This window comes from Trichogramma pretiosum, unplaced genomic scaffold (assembly GCF_000599845.2).
Source record: "Trichogramma pretiosum strain Unisexual culture from Peru unplaced genomic scaffold, Tpre_2.0 scaffold10, whole genome shotgun sequence".
In the NCBI taxonomy this organism is placed as follows: domain Eukaryota; kingdom Metazoa; phylum Arthropoda; class Insecta; order Hymenoptera; family Trichogrammatidae; genus Trichogramma; species Trichogramma pretiosum.
The window spans coordinates 167,421-186,046 of NW_019641652.1; the positions used below are offsets into that span (position 1 = coordinate 167,421).

An 18,626-nucleotide genomic window follows, 5' to 3' on the forward strand; every position below is an offset into this window, starting at 1 on the left:
ATGCGAGAGAGAGAGAGAGAGAGGCTGGTCGTTGCTCGCCTTTGAATGAGTAAAGAGAGTAAGAGGAGAGAAAGAGAGAAAACCTGCAACAGAAGCATCAGCAGCAGCAGAAAAAAGTATACTTTTTAAAATCTTGCGCCGCGCGCACGCAAGGAGGAAAGAAGAGAGAAGGCTCGCTGCTCGCGTGCGAATAAAACACAGGCCTCGTTCATTCACAAGGGCCTCCTCTGCTCGCGCACAGCGAGAAAGACCGAGAGGCGTGGTGATCCGCACATGCTGCAGTCGCCGAAGGAAAAAAACGAGCGAGCTCCACAGCTGAATTTTCGATTCGCGATTGTTGTTATTAAGCCTCAATTGTACATATCTATCCTCGATATCTATTCCCCGGGACTCTCTTTCTCATCGCGAATTAATTTACGCGGGAACGAAGCGCGAGCACGCAGAGAGGCAATTGTAGAATTTACAATCCGTTACGAGTAGTTTATATTATAGCCACCGAGAAACTATAAACATTCCGAGCGCAATCGTTGTGCAGTGCGGCGCGAGTATACGTATAGTGTAAAAGTCGTTTTATTTTTTACACCTGTGCGAGCTGCACCGAGCGAGCCGCGTAAAAACAATTCGCGCAAACAAACGTATGTATAAATGAGTATTATTAAAAGCCAAGTCGGCCGGATAAAAAGTTGCTTTAAAGTTAAAAAAAAAGGAAAGAATGTTAAGATGCGTCGAGTAACGAGACTTTTGAATATTTTACAATGAGCAATTTATAACATATGTATCGCACACTGAGAGACAGACCTTGACGCGCGATAAGAGTTACGTATGTATAACGCGTGTTATGCATTATATATAGCCGTATCGAAGATCGAGAAGAATCAGAGAGCGAGAAAAACAATCGTATGGAATTTTATTGGAGTTTAAATTAGTCGATACGAGACGCGTATGTTATATTATTATATGTACTCGATGTCAATCTCGCGCGTTTATTTCCCATCGATCGAGAATTTTCTTATTATTGTATAATATCTGTGTAGTTCGATCGTCGTTTTCGAAAAATTGTTGAAAACGTACTCCTCCACTTGGAAAAATGGAGTGCGCCGTTTGTGGAGATCGTTATAATACCGAGAATTCGCCCAAAACTTTGAAGAAACCATTCGAGCGATTTCTGCGGCTCTCGACTTTTGTCTTCTTGGGATATGTGCTATATCTTTATAATACACACACACACATACGTATGTAATATATGGGAGCTGCAAGCGCACGAACACAAATATACGCGCAAGGCAATCGCGCGACGCGACGTCGTATACACAAGCACACATAAAAAGACTCCTCTCTCGGGTTCGAGTTCGCGCCGCGTCAAGATGACGACGCTTTGTGTAATGACAAAAGAGGAAAGAGAAAAAAAAGCAGCAGCAAACACGAGAGCAAGAGCGAGACAGCAAGCAACATAACGTCTTTGCTGCTGCTGCTGCTGGTCCGCTGCTGCGGCATTGAATTCCGAGCGCCTCCCTCATCAACCTCAATTAAAGTCTCCCGCGCCGCGTAGTACTACTGCGCTGATGCTTTCTCTGGTGTTCGCAATTTGCACCCGACTCCAAGAGTATATGGCCCTGCTGCAACTCGGCCGAATTAACTTTTACGTTTTGGCCGTTTTTCGTGTATAATATACATGTGCACACGCCCTGTGTAAGTGAATTGGCCTGTGCCCAGTGGGAGTGTGGGCACTGCCCACAGAGAGAAAGAGAGAGAGATGATTTTTGTCGAAATTATCATCGCGACGAAAGCGAGAGAGACAGAGAGAGAGATGGAATTTCGTGAGTAATTTTGCTCGAACTCGTACACCACTCCAGTGCGGGCAAAATTTTAGAAAAAGGACCCAAGATGACTCGATGCAGCAGCAGCAGCATCTCTTACGCACGCGATATATACAAGTTTGTATGTGTGTTAAAGCTCGAGAGAGGGCATAAAGAATGAAAGCATATGAGCAGCAGCCGCAGTGTCAAAGACGTCTGGTCATGCGATTTCTTTCTATTATATATACGACCGCTGCTCCGAAGCAGCTACACGCATATAATGTGCCGATTGGCATTCAGCGTTTCGCAGAAAAAAATTCGGGGTTATTGCCTCTCGCCGCCGCCGCCGCATGCCATTTAATAGCGACACGTCGTCGTAGCATACGTAAGTCAAGTTAAACGTCACGATCGGCGCCCAGCGAGAGCAGCAGCGGGTGCATTTTTTTTATTACATCGGTATACGGTGTCGAAAAATTTACACGCGCGATTTAGATTAGGCGGCTTATGCAATTCATAAAAAAAAGTCGCTGTACAAAAACACGGAAGCGCTCGACTACATGCGTGCAAGAATTATAATATAAATGCGAAATTGTCTCTCTCTCACGACGACGACGCAATTCAAAGGTCACCACTCCTCGAGACTCGATGGAAATGCACGATCTCTTACCGTCGATTTTTATTATTATCGTCCAGGCGCAAACCCTCGTATCTCGTGCCTCGGCACGATACTTGCGGCTCAGTTACTCATTACAGTCACAGCAGAGAGGCTTGTGACCTTTTCAAAAAGAGGGTCCATGCACGTATAGTACTGCTTCATTGTAGTAGTAGTGGTAGTAGTAGTTGCAGACGGTGAGCAGCGGGACGACGGACTTTGAAAAGCGATCATCGCTACGCGAGAGAGAGGGAGGGAGGGAGAAAGAGATAAATGCGACACACGGAGGGCTTTGAACTTATTATTATTGTTGCTACTTTGCCGTACGTGTATGTGTGTGTGTGTGTGTTTATAATATACACGTATGCGCTTACGAGGAGGGAAAAAAGGGTCGCGTGTCTGACTTCCGTCCGGCTTCGGAACCTCTATAAAGCAGCAGCATCAGAGAGGCAGAGATTCAGAAAAGAGGCTCGGGAAGAGCTGCTGCGTGTCTAGCTCGACAGACAGCTTGATACAACACCGCCTCTGAATGATACAAAAAAATAATAATAATAAAAAGTATCGTCTCGTCGCCTTTATCGAGGCATTTCTACGTTATACCTCTGTATAGCGAATCCTTATAATATTATAAATAATGCAACGGCGAGCGAGCAGCTTCGAATGCACACGCATAGCACCACACTACGCTACAGGCGGTATATAAACACACAGAAGCGAAAGGTGCGTGCTCGGTGCAGCAATGTACGTACGTTTTATACTATATAGTTACGCAAGTTACCACATCGTGACACAAATGAATCCGCGGGTGTCGGGTTCTCTCTCTCTCTCTCTTTTTCTCCTCGTACATGTACCTCGGTCTTTCTCCTCTGAGGTTTTATTATAAACATACTTATACTCTGCTCTACGTATATGCGCTGCGCTGCATATAGCGCAACAGCGGCACTATCGAGCAGCGCGAAGGTTGCGCAGCGCTACATATGATTCGCTGCTGCTGCTGCTGCAGCTCTATAAAACGCATATACGCATTTACTATATACTCGACTGCGCAGCGGCTCATCGGAGACCCTTTTTTATTTATTTCTTGCCTCTTGTGGGATACGTATAGCCGGTGCAGTTCACTCGATGCCAATCGTCGTCGTCGTGTTTACTCTTGATTACTCTCGCGACGCGCGCACACGACTGCGTACACGACGCGCAGTGAACATTTTTTTTCCATTAGCAATTGGCAGCAGCAGCAGCCCCGCGTGAGTTCGGTATTGCGATCGAGCTTTCTTTCCGACCCTTCTTCTTCTTGTTCTTTAGTCAAACGGTAAAATTCGTTAAAGTGTCTCGAAAATCGGCCAATTGACGTAAAGGGGATGAATTGGTACCAATTTGTCGATAATATAATGTTCAGTCTCGAATATTTCTGTCGAGATGTCCCTCGTATCCATGCCCCGACCGCAAGTTTCTCGGTACTTCAAGGCAGCGTCTTCGCGAACACGACACTGAACGAACCGCGAGATGCATTCCTTCGAGTCCAAGACTCGACTCGCAGTAGAGAGCACGAAAAAAAAGGTACCAGCAATCACCGCGAAGTACATATGCGAGAGGGAAGGATGGATATGTATCTTTGTCTTTGACACTCGTCTATACACCACAGGGGAGGCTAATGATTTTTAGATTTTTTTTCCTCCGTCTTATCGGCTCGATCGCAAATTATATAGCTTATAGCTGCGGCTATACGGCATAAATTAAAATTGCGTCAAACGCATGTAAAGAGCCGATAAGACGCGTGTCGCGGATCGACACGATGTAAAAATGTGTGTAAGCATAATGTTCATCAAAATCTTTGCGTAATTTATGCAGGAGCAAAGACGAGATAAAAGGACGCAGTGCATACTATATGCGAACTGCAGTTCTCTCTCTCTTCACTCTGTGCTCTTAAAAACTGGTTTTTCGGTGCATTCAAAAAGCGGAAGTTGGATTAAAATTCCACGCGGCTTCTCGCACGTCTCGCGTCTTCTCCACAGACAGCAGCACACAGAGGAGAGATTTTCTTTCTCTCCCTGCGAGTAAGTACAAACATTTTTGCGTGTTTATAATGTTTTTTAAAAGACGGATATAGGCTTCTCTTCCAGTCGCACGAGCGAGAGAGAGAGGAGGTAAAAAAGAAAAAAGAAAAAAGAAAAAAGAGAGTCACCTGGTGTACATTATATATAGGTGGTAATACAAGCGAGACGGAGAGAAAAATCGAGGCAGGAAACACTGTTCTGCGTTAAAATATACACACCGATCGGCGAGAAATTGTGTTTTCTTTTGATAAAGAGCAACAACAACAACGACGACGCACTGACCTTCGTGTGTGTATAATGTAGCGCGTGCGTTTATACGCAATTGAAAGCTGCAACGCACGCACATTTTCAAGTTCTCTTTCGACACACAGGCACGAGCCGATTGCTGCGCGCGGAGCAGCAAGTGTTTTTCTTCGCTCTCGACTCGAGTGCGCGAGTGAATATCGAAAGAAAATTGCAGCTGGATGTGATATCGTACTTAGAAAGTGGACGATTTATGTATGGGCGAAAGACTGCCAATTTCGGTACAATGAGTTGTAAACATTGATTTTCATCCTAATCGTTATCCAGGCGTCCTTTGTTTTGAAACGAGCTTTAACGACCAACTTTTAATATATAATAAAAATATATAAACCGATCGTACATAATACGTTTATTACATATATCCAGGCAAATCAATGAAGTAGTCATTTATGCCATATACACTATCGCAACTCGTTGCGGAGAGTGCAGAAATTTTTGCGCGCAAAATTATCATATATACGCGCGCGTATAGTACGATATGCAATCACATCGATCTCGGGGCAAATTACACAAAACTCGTTTTTACGCACGCGCGCGCGTGTACGCGCATATCAATATTGAAACACGTGAATCGCGAGCGAGAGAGAGAGAGAAGCCTTTCTCGCGCGGGGCTCCACTGCTGCGTTCACCGAGCGATCGAGAAAAAAGAAAATCCTGCATCGGTGGCGCGTATACGTACGCATGTATAATATAAAATTGAATAAAATGAAAAAAAAGTCTACCTCACGGTCAAAAGTTACGATTCCGAGGCAGAGCTATATAGCAGCTACGCACACACAGAGACGAGACACGTATCTGTGCAGTGTGTATGTGGAATTCTTCAGGTATATACTATAAACGAGAAGGTATAATGGCGCTGTTCCTCGTTCGTCCTATATACAATATTATGGACCATTTCATTCATCTTGGCTGCATGAATAGATTCGCATCACATGCCCTCCCTCTCTCTCTCTTTCTATACATGCGTGCGAGTTTTTAAGGTCCTGGCGCGCTATATACCTTCTTCCTTCTGCTTCTTCGTTCGCTTCTTTTTCCTGACCGTGTGTGTGTTGGTGCCTTGTGCGGTGCGCGCCTCACGGGACCTCTATACAGAGCTGAAATTCCGTACGCTGTTGCCAAGTTTCTCGATATATACAACGTTATATGTACCGGGGCCCGATGCCCGCGAGGAATTTCGGGATACCCTTCGGCTTGAGTATAGTAGTGCTTGGCTGCGGCTACGTAGGAGTCCCCCGAAATTTCGTTTTCTCTGCGAAATCCTCGAGTCTCGAGGATACAGTACACGAGTGTGTTAAGTATATTACGGTCGCTCGATACATACCGGAGTTGCCCAAATTTCATCCGATGCACGCCTCGTTATGTTGCATATATCGTATCGGAGCAGTCGAGAAGCGAGAACACGCGTGACAAAAATTTCAATTATCCTCGTGTGCGCATAATAATACGAGTCCCGCCACGAGTGAGTGAGAGAGAGATATAGATAGGCATCGAAGAACGACGCGACGAGCGAGTCGCGCGAAATTCACGCTATTTAGAATGCGACGCGTCGCGAGGAGGAGGAGGTGGAGCTGTCAAACGATGCTCCAACCGGCAGCACCCTAAAAACTGCTGCCTTCGAAATTATAATCGCGACGATTATATGCCAAGGAAGATGCTCGCGCGCGCGAAAAAAGAACCCTAAAATGTCGCAGCGACGGCGAACCGGTCATTTCGACCAAAAAATACAAGCTGCCTCTCTCCAGGCACGCATGCAAATGAGGATGCACACGAGCCTCGAAGAGAGATGGAGAACAAAAACAAAACGTACCCATATAGCTGGATGTGTTGGGTGTGCTGTGCACGTTGTATACACGGACGGAGGACATATCGTCGGTGAAATTGATTATATATTTTATTTCCATGGCATGTGCGAGCCGAGAGTTTAAGATATATAATATATTATAAGTGTAATATTCATTTAACTCGGTGGCTTGTCAACACCTTCGTTAATTCCGTGATATATATTTAACGTGTTTTTTCATTACGATCCGTCATTGGGAATCGAATCCACCCAATATAATCAGATCCCTATATGTATTACCTTACGCACTATATACATGCCACAAGTAGTATATCGCGATTGCTATACCTATATAAAAGGCGCACGCACGTCGTCGTCTATTTGGCATTATTATAACACACCGAGCATGCGATCGAGAGTGTAAGCATATAAGTACGCGTATGTGTCGCGTCGCAATCATTAGGGTCCATCAAAACGATTCGACCATCGCAGCACAGCATAGGGATTTCAATGTGCGCACTGGCTCGTGCTCACTGCTGCTGCACCGTATATAGTACGTCTAGATTGGTAAGAAGCAGCTGCTACTGCTGCTACTGCTCTCGTTGTCATTTGTACGCCGCCGCGAGCTGAGCCGGTGTGGCCACTTGTTGCTGCTGCCGCTGTGCACTTGTCGCCTCCCAGAATTCTTATGTATACGTCGCACGTGTTTAAGCGTCGACCAAGTTAGCTTCGTTTTTTTTTATTATTATTATATATTACGCATCGTGTCTCACACTTGTTTTGCACATATCGCGAGTAAAGAGCTCTGGCGACTTTTCGATTTGTCTCGCTTTAGTGCCTGCTGCAAGTGGACAGAATCGATACACGCGTGCCACATGCGCGCGGAATGCGGCGGGGTCGATATGTACTCGCGCTCGTCATTAAAATCAAGATCAATTGTGCGTATTTGCATAGACGACGACGATCATCATCGTCATCGCCACACAAAGTTTCCTAGAACATAACGCCGCGCGCGCGCTGCTGACTCAGTCAATTTTAAGCGCTTTGCCATACACGACGACTGCTGTTCGCCTGAATATTGTGTGTCTTCGGTGCATATCGACGCTGTCACTATTATTGTTTTTTTTTTCTTTTCTTTAAATCGCTCGTGTAGCACAATTTTCATCCCATTTGCGAGATGACGACGACGACGACGACGACTCAAATGCTCCAGATGATCGTCGGCGCATCGATGAGCTGGATAGGCAATTGCGTAAAGTGACGATGACGATGGTATTATATTATATCGATGTTTCTCACGGGCCAGCCGTTTGACGGCTATATAGGACAGTGCGTGAACGCCGCAATGGAAAATTTGTGCTCGAGATATAGATGTAGATGGCTGCGAAGAAAATTCCGGCGGTTCTCGACTTTGAAATAGACTCGAGCGTTTATCTATTATAAACAATCGACGCAATAATAGGAGAAATAGCGTCGACTCATCGATTGCGCTGCATCAAAACAAATAAATCCACGTACGCATACACGCTCGAATTTTCTCTAAATATTCACGATGATCCCGAGCGCTGGAAATCATCTCAATTTCTGCATTCTCACTCAACGCGAGATTATAAGCGACGCGTGGCTGAGATAATTAAAAAAATTACCAATCGCCAAGTTTGTGTGTGCTTGCGCTACTTAAGTACGCGTTACTCATGCATCTTAGTCGTCAGGAGGTCACTGAGACACGTGTCATCCGCAGCTTTATCATTGTCGTCGCGTCATACCAGCGAGCTAGCTCCAAAAGGCAAAGCGACCAAAGCTCGAGGAATAAGAGAGAAATAAACCCCCGCGTCAATTCGTCGACGAGTAACTGCGGGTATATGTGTACTAGACTGTCCGTTATTTCCCGAATTGCTCCAATCCTCGCTCTCACCCCTTGAAAGTTCATCATTTGGCTCCCAATGAAAGAAAATCACTGTCCGACCGCGATTAATTAACTCTAGATAGTGCCACACGCGTCAGCTTTTTTCCCATTTAAATAACATGGGAAAATTTAAAAAAAATGTAAATTGAAGTTTTAAACCACTTAAAATCGCTAAACCTTGGGTTTAGCGACGGTTTTCACTTCCTGGTACACCCATAATGAGTAACCAATACTTACGGGAACCCTCCGAAAAGAATTTTGGATTTTGCACACACGATATACTCAAAAAATGAAGAAAAACAGCATGTTGGCGTGGTTTTTCGATATTTTACAGCAAAACTAAGCATGAACGATCATTTTAAATATATTCACGTCAAAGTTGAGATCAAGACCTTTAATTTGAGGGTAATAAAACCTATTTACGTTCATTAGAACCAAAGTTACAGGCGTTTGAAGTTTCATTGAAAAATCAGGTATCGATTCTCGTCCGGCCGCCCAAACGCGCGACTCGCGGCTCGCTGTAATCGCAACTCGTACAAATGACCATGTAATTAAACTAGAAAAATAATTAAAAATATGATTTTTATGCGTTTTTTTCTCAGCTTTCACGTGGTGTAGTCGGATTTTTCGATAATTTACTCGTTCACTAGGAAAAATAGGAAATAAATGTTCAAGTCCATTTTTTCGTACGAAAATGAAAATTATCGAAAAATCCGACTACACCACGTGAAAGCTGAGAAAAAAACGCATAAAAATCATATTTTTAATTATTTTTCTAGTTTAATTACATGGTCATTTGTACGAGTTGCGATTACAGCGAGCCGCGAGTCGCGCGTTTGGGCGGCCGGACGAGAATCGATACCTGATTTTTCAATGAAACTTCAAACGCCTGTAACTTTGGTTCTAATGAACGTAAATAGGTTTTATTACCCTCAAATTAAAGGTCTTGATCTCAACTTTGACGTGAATATATTTAAAATGATCGTTCATGCTTAGTTTTGCTGTAAAATATCGAAAAACCACGCCAACATGCTGTTTTTCTTCATTTTTTGAGTATATCGTGTGTGCAAAATCCAAAATTCTTTTCGGAGGGTTCCCGTAAGTATTGGTTACTCATTATGGGTGTACCAGGAAGTGAAAACCGTCGCTAAACCCAAGGTTTAGCGATTTTAAGTGGTTTAAAACTTCAATTTACATTTTTTTTAAATTTTCCCATGTTATTTAAATGGGAAAAAAGCTGACGCGTGTGGCACTATCTAGAGTTAATTAATCGCGGTCGGACAGTGATTTTCTTTCATTGTGAGCCAAATGATGAACTTTCAAGGGGTGAGAGCGAGGATTGGAGCAATTCGGGAAATAACGGACAGTCTAATGTGTACGTACATACGACGACTCGAGTCTTGTGCGTAACATATATGGATCTTAAAATGTGCGCGCCAATGGGGCACTTGATGATTACTGCTGCTTCTGCGGGTATAGGCCGCCGCCGAGCATGGCAAGCGCCTTTCATAAACACATGCACAGCACACACACACGCATTACATTATTTCATTGGATAATAAAGGACAAGGAATCGTTGGCTTTCTAGCTGACTAATGCGCACAGCTCGACGACGGTATATATCTAATACTACCGATGATCCGTGTTGATTATTTTGATAATTGATTCGCGGCCGTACTTTCATCAATGTTTCTATTTTTTTCGTTGCACCTGCAACGGCAGCAGCACAACTCGAGCCATGATTCATACAATATAATGTTGATGTGTGTATCTCAATTTCGCAGCGAGCACATGGAATTTTTCGTAAACAAGACATTTAACTCGACGTTCATACATACACATATAGGCAGTACACAGAAAGATGGCACGTCGCGATTACGATACAATTGGAGTATATAACTATACGCGCGCGCGTGTGTGTGTATAGTATACACATAATGCCCACACACATCGAGTGTACAAGTACACCATATCGTGATCCGATTGGTCCATTTGTATATTACATACATGTACGCACGCGAGCGAGTTCATGCGATCCGATTTACGTCGCGTACATTAGATGCATTGAATATACATGTAGCCGCGTGGCGATCGTTTCAAGAAATAGTTTTTCATACGTCAGCGGCCCGAAAGTGACTACTTGCCTGCCGCTGCGCAAAACGGGAAGAGCGATTTTCGGGCAATGTGTTTGAAAAATAGTATACAGGCCAATGCCGCAAAAAAGGAAGCTTACTAATTACACGTACTCTGGGACTTTTCTGTTTTTCGCGGCCTAGGGCATTAATCGAATGAATGGAAAATCTTCGATATATATGAAAGGGATGACAATTATGAAGGAAAGAAATACTTTTCTCTTGCGCGAATGTGGCTTTTAACGCGGTGAAGCCTCGTAGCGGCGATCATTGTGAATCAAAATATATCGACTCGTAAATGCGATCGTCTGCTGCTTTGAAAATGATTTAGAATCTTTGGAAAAGAACTGCAGCTTCGATATAGCTCTGCCAATTGTGTCTTTTCATTAAGAAAAAACAACTTTTTTGCGTACGTAGGACACACATGATAAACACATAAAAATAAGTATACTACTTATGTTCTATGCATCTTCATGTTTTAGATCAACTATCATTGTAATGGACAACAAAGTCATGTACCAGAATCAAAAATCGTTGACATGAATCATAGCATCAATGCTCTTATCGCGCGAGTCGAAAGCAAGCGGAAAATATCGAGGAAATCCGCGAGCAAAGGAAAAACAACAGCAAATAGCGCGATAAAGAAGTGACCAATTAAAAGACAGCGTCGTGAAGAGTCCTCGATAAGTTGACAACATCGATGAATATTTATAATGTTATTATTTACTCGATGTTTGCCCGAGTTCTCTTGCACGCATATTCAGCATATATTACAACGACGTTATACGGACTTCAGGGTACCTATACGTATGCATATTATAGGTACGAGCTGTGCGGTTGCGCTCGGCTGGATACTTGCTCTCTGTACGCCGCTCCTCTCTTTTCTCTCTTTCTCTCTCTCTTGCGGACTTATACGCGCGTGTGTATGTGTATGTGCGTATGCGTGAATGCATGTGTCCATGTTCGAGTGCATACAACACACGTAAACAGACGTTTTACCTTTCCTCGCGCAGCCGATCGCGTTGCTTTATATACGTGTATTACCTGCGCTGCGCTGCTGCGCTACCGCGCGTACATGTATATATAGCGGAGAAAGGCAGACACATACGGTGGAACGCGCAAAACGCTCTCCTCTCGCTGCAGCTCCTATATGAACTCGACTCGTGTGCAGTTGCATACTACTACTACTACTACTATACGCACATGCAGCGCACCAGCGAACAAAGCGCATGGAAATTATGACGCGCGTAAGGGGGTATAACGCACGCATACGAGCGCAGTTATTTTTTGAATTTTTTTCTTCCACTCTTGGCATTCCCGCGCGCGCGCCTATGTGTAGTAGCAGTAGTAGTACCGAAAAATAATGCATCATTTCCGACGAAGAACCAGAGAGCGAGTTCGCCGCTTCGCGATTCTGAAATTTTTGCGTTCGTTTGCGCTTTTTTTTCGCGCGTACTGTGTATAAAAAAGTTGCAAGATCGCGCGCGCGCGGCAATTAGACTTTCCTCGCGCGCCCGAGTTCAGTCAACTTGTCGTCGTACCGCGAGCTTTTCTTACCGATGCGTGTATAGTACGCGTATTTATTTATCGAGTGCGTATACATACGCAGAGGGTACGTCGAAGAATGCGCGCGCGCGGCTTACGCAGCAGAAAACGCAAAAAAAGAAAAAAAAAAATAAATTGCGAACGCACGACTGCAACGCGTGCGGCTATACTCACTACGATATCATTGCCGATTTTTGCGTACGGAAATCGGTAATTGAGCGCGTGTACAGCGATTATAAGAATGTGTCGAAAAAGACGCACGATCGGCACTGGATTCGAAACAACAGCTCTATGTATAACTCCCGAGGCCGACTGTGCACCGCTGCTGCGAATACGACGATAGAAATGTAAGACGACTCTTTTCCATGTTGGCTGGGTCGTACGTACGTACGTACCAGTAGTAGTAAAGCTTGCACGCGCGCCGGTGGCGGAGGCTGCGATATCGTACACCATGCCGCGTATTACGAGGATATCCTCATAAATACTCGCTCTTTCTCTCTCTCTCTCGCCTCTCGGCTTCCCCTTTTGCCTTTTTAAAGCTGCATCAGAAGCATTACTGCATATAAGGTCCATTGTACATTTTCCGCTACGCATATATAGAGAGGTACCCGAGATAGAGAGAGAGAGCCCATCGTCTACTCCTATATAGGTACGCGTTTTACGTCGGTCTCGTCGCTTATATAGTAAAAAGAGCCGCGCGGCGTAAGGCCAGCATTGGCCTGAATTCCGTACTAGTGTAGCTGCAGCCAGCCGCCACCGTTGCTCGCACACACACAACTACACACGCTCTATACCGATCTTATTAAAGGTCTAATTAACCGTTTAACGAGATATATTTAACCAACGGCGAGGCGTACAACACGCGCGTATAGCGCGTTCGAGCTGCACACAGACAGCAGCAGTTGTGCTGCGTACAAAATAAATAGATCGCGGGAACAAAGTGAGCTGTGTGTTGTCACTATATGTTATATACATGTTCGTGTGTATGTGTGTGGGAGGCTGCGCTCGAGTCCTGTTACGATTATTTTATCAAGAGTATATGAAACGCGGGTACTACATTTATTTCGCGTATATTCCAAATTCGACAGACTCATTTTGCTTTCCTAATCAAATTTTTTCTTTCTTTATAGCCAATATCCCAGGTAGGATAACGATACTGTGCGTAGAGTGAAAAGCGAGCGTATATATATTACGAGTTCCAACTTTTCATCGTGATATATACCTCCTATACATCCGAAGCTATATAATCAAGCCTGTGCCGCCACAGACGCACAACTTTTACTTTGGACAATCCGCGCGTGCGTATGCTGTGTGTGTGTACTTTCTCACGCGCCGAGGCCAAAGGCGCGTAACCGCTAATTAAACACATTTTCCGCGTTAGACAGAGAGCGAGACCTAAACTCTATCTAGGCGGTGCGCGGTCCGCGCAAAAGTTAATATCTGTATGTGTACCCGCGACGGCTTTTCGCTTGGAAACTGTATACGTCGAGTTTTGTTCTCGCTGCTACTCCGCTGCTGTTATCGTACGCCGCGAGGTGTGATAAGGACGTTAAATTATCGATAATGCGAGCGACGAACGTGGTGATGACATTCGTGTTTCTTCCAATTATATAAGGTGTACAAGGCACAAGAACAAGGTAGACTCGCGGATTTATCACACGTTATAATATACTCGCGGGAGTTATGCTTGGTCATTTTACAATCGCAGTTTTGTTGTTTTTACGTGTAAAGAAGCGTCGGCGTTGTCTGATCTGACGACGAAGACGAGTAGTCAATTTTCGGAGCTCTTTCTCTTACGTGTTATAACTATTTGTTTTATGATTCAACGCCGCCATAGAGTCGACGTACTCTCGCGGGCGATCTTTAAAATTCCCGAAAAAACACAGATCGCGTCGATTCTCGTTCTCTCGAAACCTCGAACTCTACTCTTTTTTTTAGGCGCGTCCTACGCTATACTACCTTATATACTATATTTATGCACAATAAGTTTTTTTTCGCGTGCTATATGTACAATACCTCTTTCTTCTCTGACAACGGCGAGGGCCAGGTGCGCCGTCGTGGCCACGAGCAGGCACAGCAGCAACAGGTAGCAGCGGCTCGGCCTCCCCATCGTCGTCCTTTTCTGCGTCATTCTTTCTTCTATCCTCTTCTTTATTTTATTTTTTTCAGCGTCGCAGCTCTCGCTTCTTCTTCTTCTTACTTCTTCTCTTCTTGGGATATACACCACCACCACCACTTTGTAAACGCGTGCACTATTATATTCACTTTTCTCTCTCTTTTTTCACGGAATATCCTTGATATTCGGGTGTGTATGTGTGTTGTGCTCTCTCACGCCGACGACGTATTATATAGCCAACAGCAGCAACAACGGTAACCTCCGGCTCGTCGGAGCATCGTCAACCTCGCGACGCACAATCACAATCACATACACACAGACACAAAACAATATGATATGCTGCTGCTCTCGGCGCGTTATAATAATCGCGCTCCGCTTATCGCACCGGTAAATTGGCACCCGCACACAACAACAAACATCAACACCAACAACAACACCACCACCACAACCACCACCGATCGAGATGTGTCGTCGCTGCAGCAGTTGGTCTCCTTCTTCTTTTGCTACGTAATCGCGCATACGTATACGTTCCGTGCGTTTATTTCGTTGCTATATATCTTTATGCCAGATATATATTAATTATTGTATTAATAATTATTTTTCAGCAGCAGGGCGCCAAGGACGATCGTTTCCAGCTCGGCTGCGGCGTCAGATCGCGCGGCTGCTGCTTCTTCTTGCTGCTCGTTGACGATGACGACAATAGTCCTTGTCGCTCGTTGATAATAATATTATTATTCTTCTCGTCGTCGACGACGCGCCGATGAGAATCGCACATGTCGCTGGGCGCCGGAGAGATGCGCCGCCGTGAGACACTAAATATCGCTTGCTGCTGCCCAAGACACACACACGCACAGTTTATCCTTATTTTCTCGAAGAAAATCCAAGCAGAGTCGCGAGGAGCCGCACTTCGTATACACACGTTGATTTTATATTATATTATTATTCACCACACACACACTGTTACGTATATTTTCTCATCGTATACAAACATTAAGAATCACACCGAGTTACACACACACCACATTTGCACCTGTGCCGCACCACCTTTCGAACGATCGACCTGTATGATTCTTCGTTCTAACTTTTCCTCTCGATGTTGATAAAATTCGTATCACTTTTTGCGATGAACGAACGACGCGCGAAATGTACTTTATGTTCTCTTTTTCTCACAACTTTTTGTTAAAAAAGATCGAGCGCTCGCGAGAAAATGTGTAACGACACAACAACAACACCGACGACGACACGCGTTTATCGTGCGTGTATAAACACAAACGCGCGCACCGACTGTTATTATTGTGTATATATCGCTTGGGATAGGACCTCACTCCTACGCCGCTCGAGCGTCGAATGCCGCTTGGTCGTGCGCTGCGAATGTAGTGCGGGGCCCACCGTTGTTGCGTGCCAAGACCCGAAGGTGGCGCCGCTTTTGCTGCTGCGAATTTTTCGCACGATCGCGACTGCTCTGCTCTGCAGGTAAAACGAAACTCGGCAGGTACAGGTGTAGTTGAAAAAATTACGCGTTCGACGCAGCGTTTTTAGTGTTTTGAATTATTTTTTCGAATTAGGAAGGAATTGAAAGAAAAACATCGTTAGGCTTTTTCATCTTTCTGATTCTGTTTATTATAAATAACAAGATGCATTATCATCGTGTGCACGTGTTTTTTTTTGTTACATTATACCTTTACTTTTACACAATGGTATTTTTTTGTTTTTTTCTTTTATTATTATTTCTGAAGCTCCATCTATAATTTTTTTTATGTATAAGGTGTGAATTTTGTTCAAACTTATACTCGGAATTCCGTCTCGGCTTATAATGTTTCTCGCGCGCGCGTGTGTGTATATTATCAGAAAAGCAAGTCTCACGCTGTTTTAATTTTTTTGTTAAATCATCTACGAATTGCAGCTTCGAATACTTTTGTTTATTGCGTCGCTTTTGCTTTTTTTTTATTATTCAACTCTCTAGTCCTATCCTAGCTCTGCCTTGCTTTTCTCTTTAAAACGAATATTTTTTATAATATACCTTTTGGGTAGCACGCGTACAAAGTGTGTGCAATTTCGCATTTATGTTCAATAAGCACGAATTGCGAGCAAAAGTCTTTATTTTTTAATTAATTAATTTATTTTTTTAAGATAATTTTCTCAAAAACAAAGAGTCAATGCTTTAAAACGGTTACAAACGATACATTTTTCGTACAAAAAAATTGTATATTCCAATCCTTGAGCATATGAGGAGGGATTAATCAACGATATACATTCAGAACTTGTCAATATTGTGTTTTTCTTATGTAATCCATTTATCAGAGGTAACACAGGTTTTTTTTTATTACAAAACTTTCAATGGTCATATGTCGTTTTTATTTACACATTGCTTTATCGTGAAATTAATTCAGAGAAGGATGTTCGTTTTTTCTATCGATAAAATTCTTTATATCCTATACAGTTAATTATTTTTTACGCACAAGATGTATATTTGTTTATCGTCTTCTTTAATTTTATTATAATAAAATAACTTGAATTCCATCGAGATACAACATGAATGTTATATTAGTTGTTGGATTTGTTTTGTTTTGTTTTTTTGTTTTATCATCATATATATAATACGTGTTATAACACTTGGTAAACGATCAACGATCATACAATGTTCGATTAAATATCTTAACTTTTATCCACTTAAACATCGGTGATCATGGAATTTTTATGGACAAGTTTTTTTTGTTTCACATCGAAAAATCATCCGCAATTAGCAAGTATAGAAATGCTGCTGCTCGCGGCTACACACAATTCGAAAAACGGAAAATCTAGATATTAACAAAATATTACACATAGCAGTTCTGGTTTTTACACTGGAATATTTTACATAGGGTTTTGTTGTAGTAAGCGCTTTTTTCATTTTAGAATGAGATTTTTTTTATTTTTATATTCAAGGAGAGGACTTATTTCTTCATGCAATCTTTCTCTCCTCTTTTTTATAGTCAATTTAGTTTGTTAAAAAATAAAATCACCACCCGCAACACGCCTAGTAACTATATTATTTATTTTCATCAATTTTTTTTCGCTTCCTATACGAATGCCGCATCGATGCCTTAAAATTATTCTCGTCTTTTTGTTCTCAAAACGAAGCTCCCTCTGCTCGTCAGTACGCAATATAGTATATATCCGTTCGATTTTTATTAATAAACGACAAAAAAAAGAAGACGCATTCCTTGGTCACACAATCGATCGGCACAATACAATATTACAATCGATGCAAAATAATCAAAGAAAAAAATTTCTCGCTCCTAATACAGAGAATTTCATAAATATGTTTTCGTATAGTAATTTCTTAGTAAGTGTGAACTCAGTATATCGTGTGCGTGTATTTACGGTGAGGAACGTTACAGATTCTTATCATCCTCATTGCAAAAGCAAAGTTGCCCATGTGGGAGAGAATATGATCCATGAAATATAATATACAATACCACATAATATCGCACTATAATATAAATATATCGCGGCACTCGTTGAGACACGTAGCCCAGAAAATAGTAGATAATGTTATATTGTCTCTATCGTATATAGAAAACTAAAGGCAATCGATTAAATAGACTTTATATATAATTTATATATATCATATGTTTTTTGGTATAATTTTTTTTTACTGTCATAAATTTCTCGACAACAACTTCCTAATCTATGAGCTACGTAGGTTATCGTTCCTTTTTCTTTCTTTTTTTCTCTCTCTGTATCCTTTCTTTCATTTATTTTTTGTTTTTCGTGATACAACAGGCACGTTTATTTCTTCATTATTCATATCACTTTAGCTATTCATATAAGAGGCATGGTAAAAACGCTTTTGAACTATATTTTTTGCAGTTACATTTTATTTTTGCTATCGTAAATCTATTTTTTTCCCAATAGAATTTCGTACGATAATTAATTTATCGATTTTCAATTACATTATTTCTGGAAATGATTAATTAAATTTTTTTCTTCTTCGTACACTTTCCTCTCACACTCTCTCTCTCTCTATCCAGTTGTTTTCGAGACAACGAAAAATGAAATCTAACGTGTAAGCCGAGTGATAATTTATTCTTACTTTTAAAGACTCGAAAAGTAAAGTTAGCTTATTATTTGTCGATAGGACAGTAACAACGGAAATCGATGATAAAGCAAGAAAAAACCCATCTTCTTTAGTAGATCAGCTCTCAGCTATACAAGTGGCACTTTTAATACAATAATACTCTTTGGAGCCCTTATAATTTTTTTCCTACATGATCCCTGTACGTATGCACTTGATTTCATGACCGATTCTCTGAGAAATTCGTCAGGTCAGAAATGTTTCTCTAAATGATATAATGGACGT

General features: G+C 42.5%; 1 protein-coding gene across 1 annotated transcript in view; it reads right to left on the reverse strand.

Annotated features, from left to right (window-relative positions):
- LOC106648579 (epidermal growth factor receptor) overlaps window positions 1–18,193 on the reverse strand; it is a 166,342-nt gene extending 148,149 nt beyond the window's left edge. Inside the window, exon 1 of the mRNA XM_014365562.1 lies at window positions 14,185–18,193. Within this exon, the coding sequence (XP_014221048.1) occupies window positions 14,185–14,299 (115 nt within the window). The 5' untranslated portion in view covers window positions 14,300–18,193. The remainder of the gene's footprint in view (window positions 1–14,184) is intronic.
- Between the last annotated feature and the right edge of the window lie 433 nt (window positions 18,194–18,626).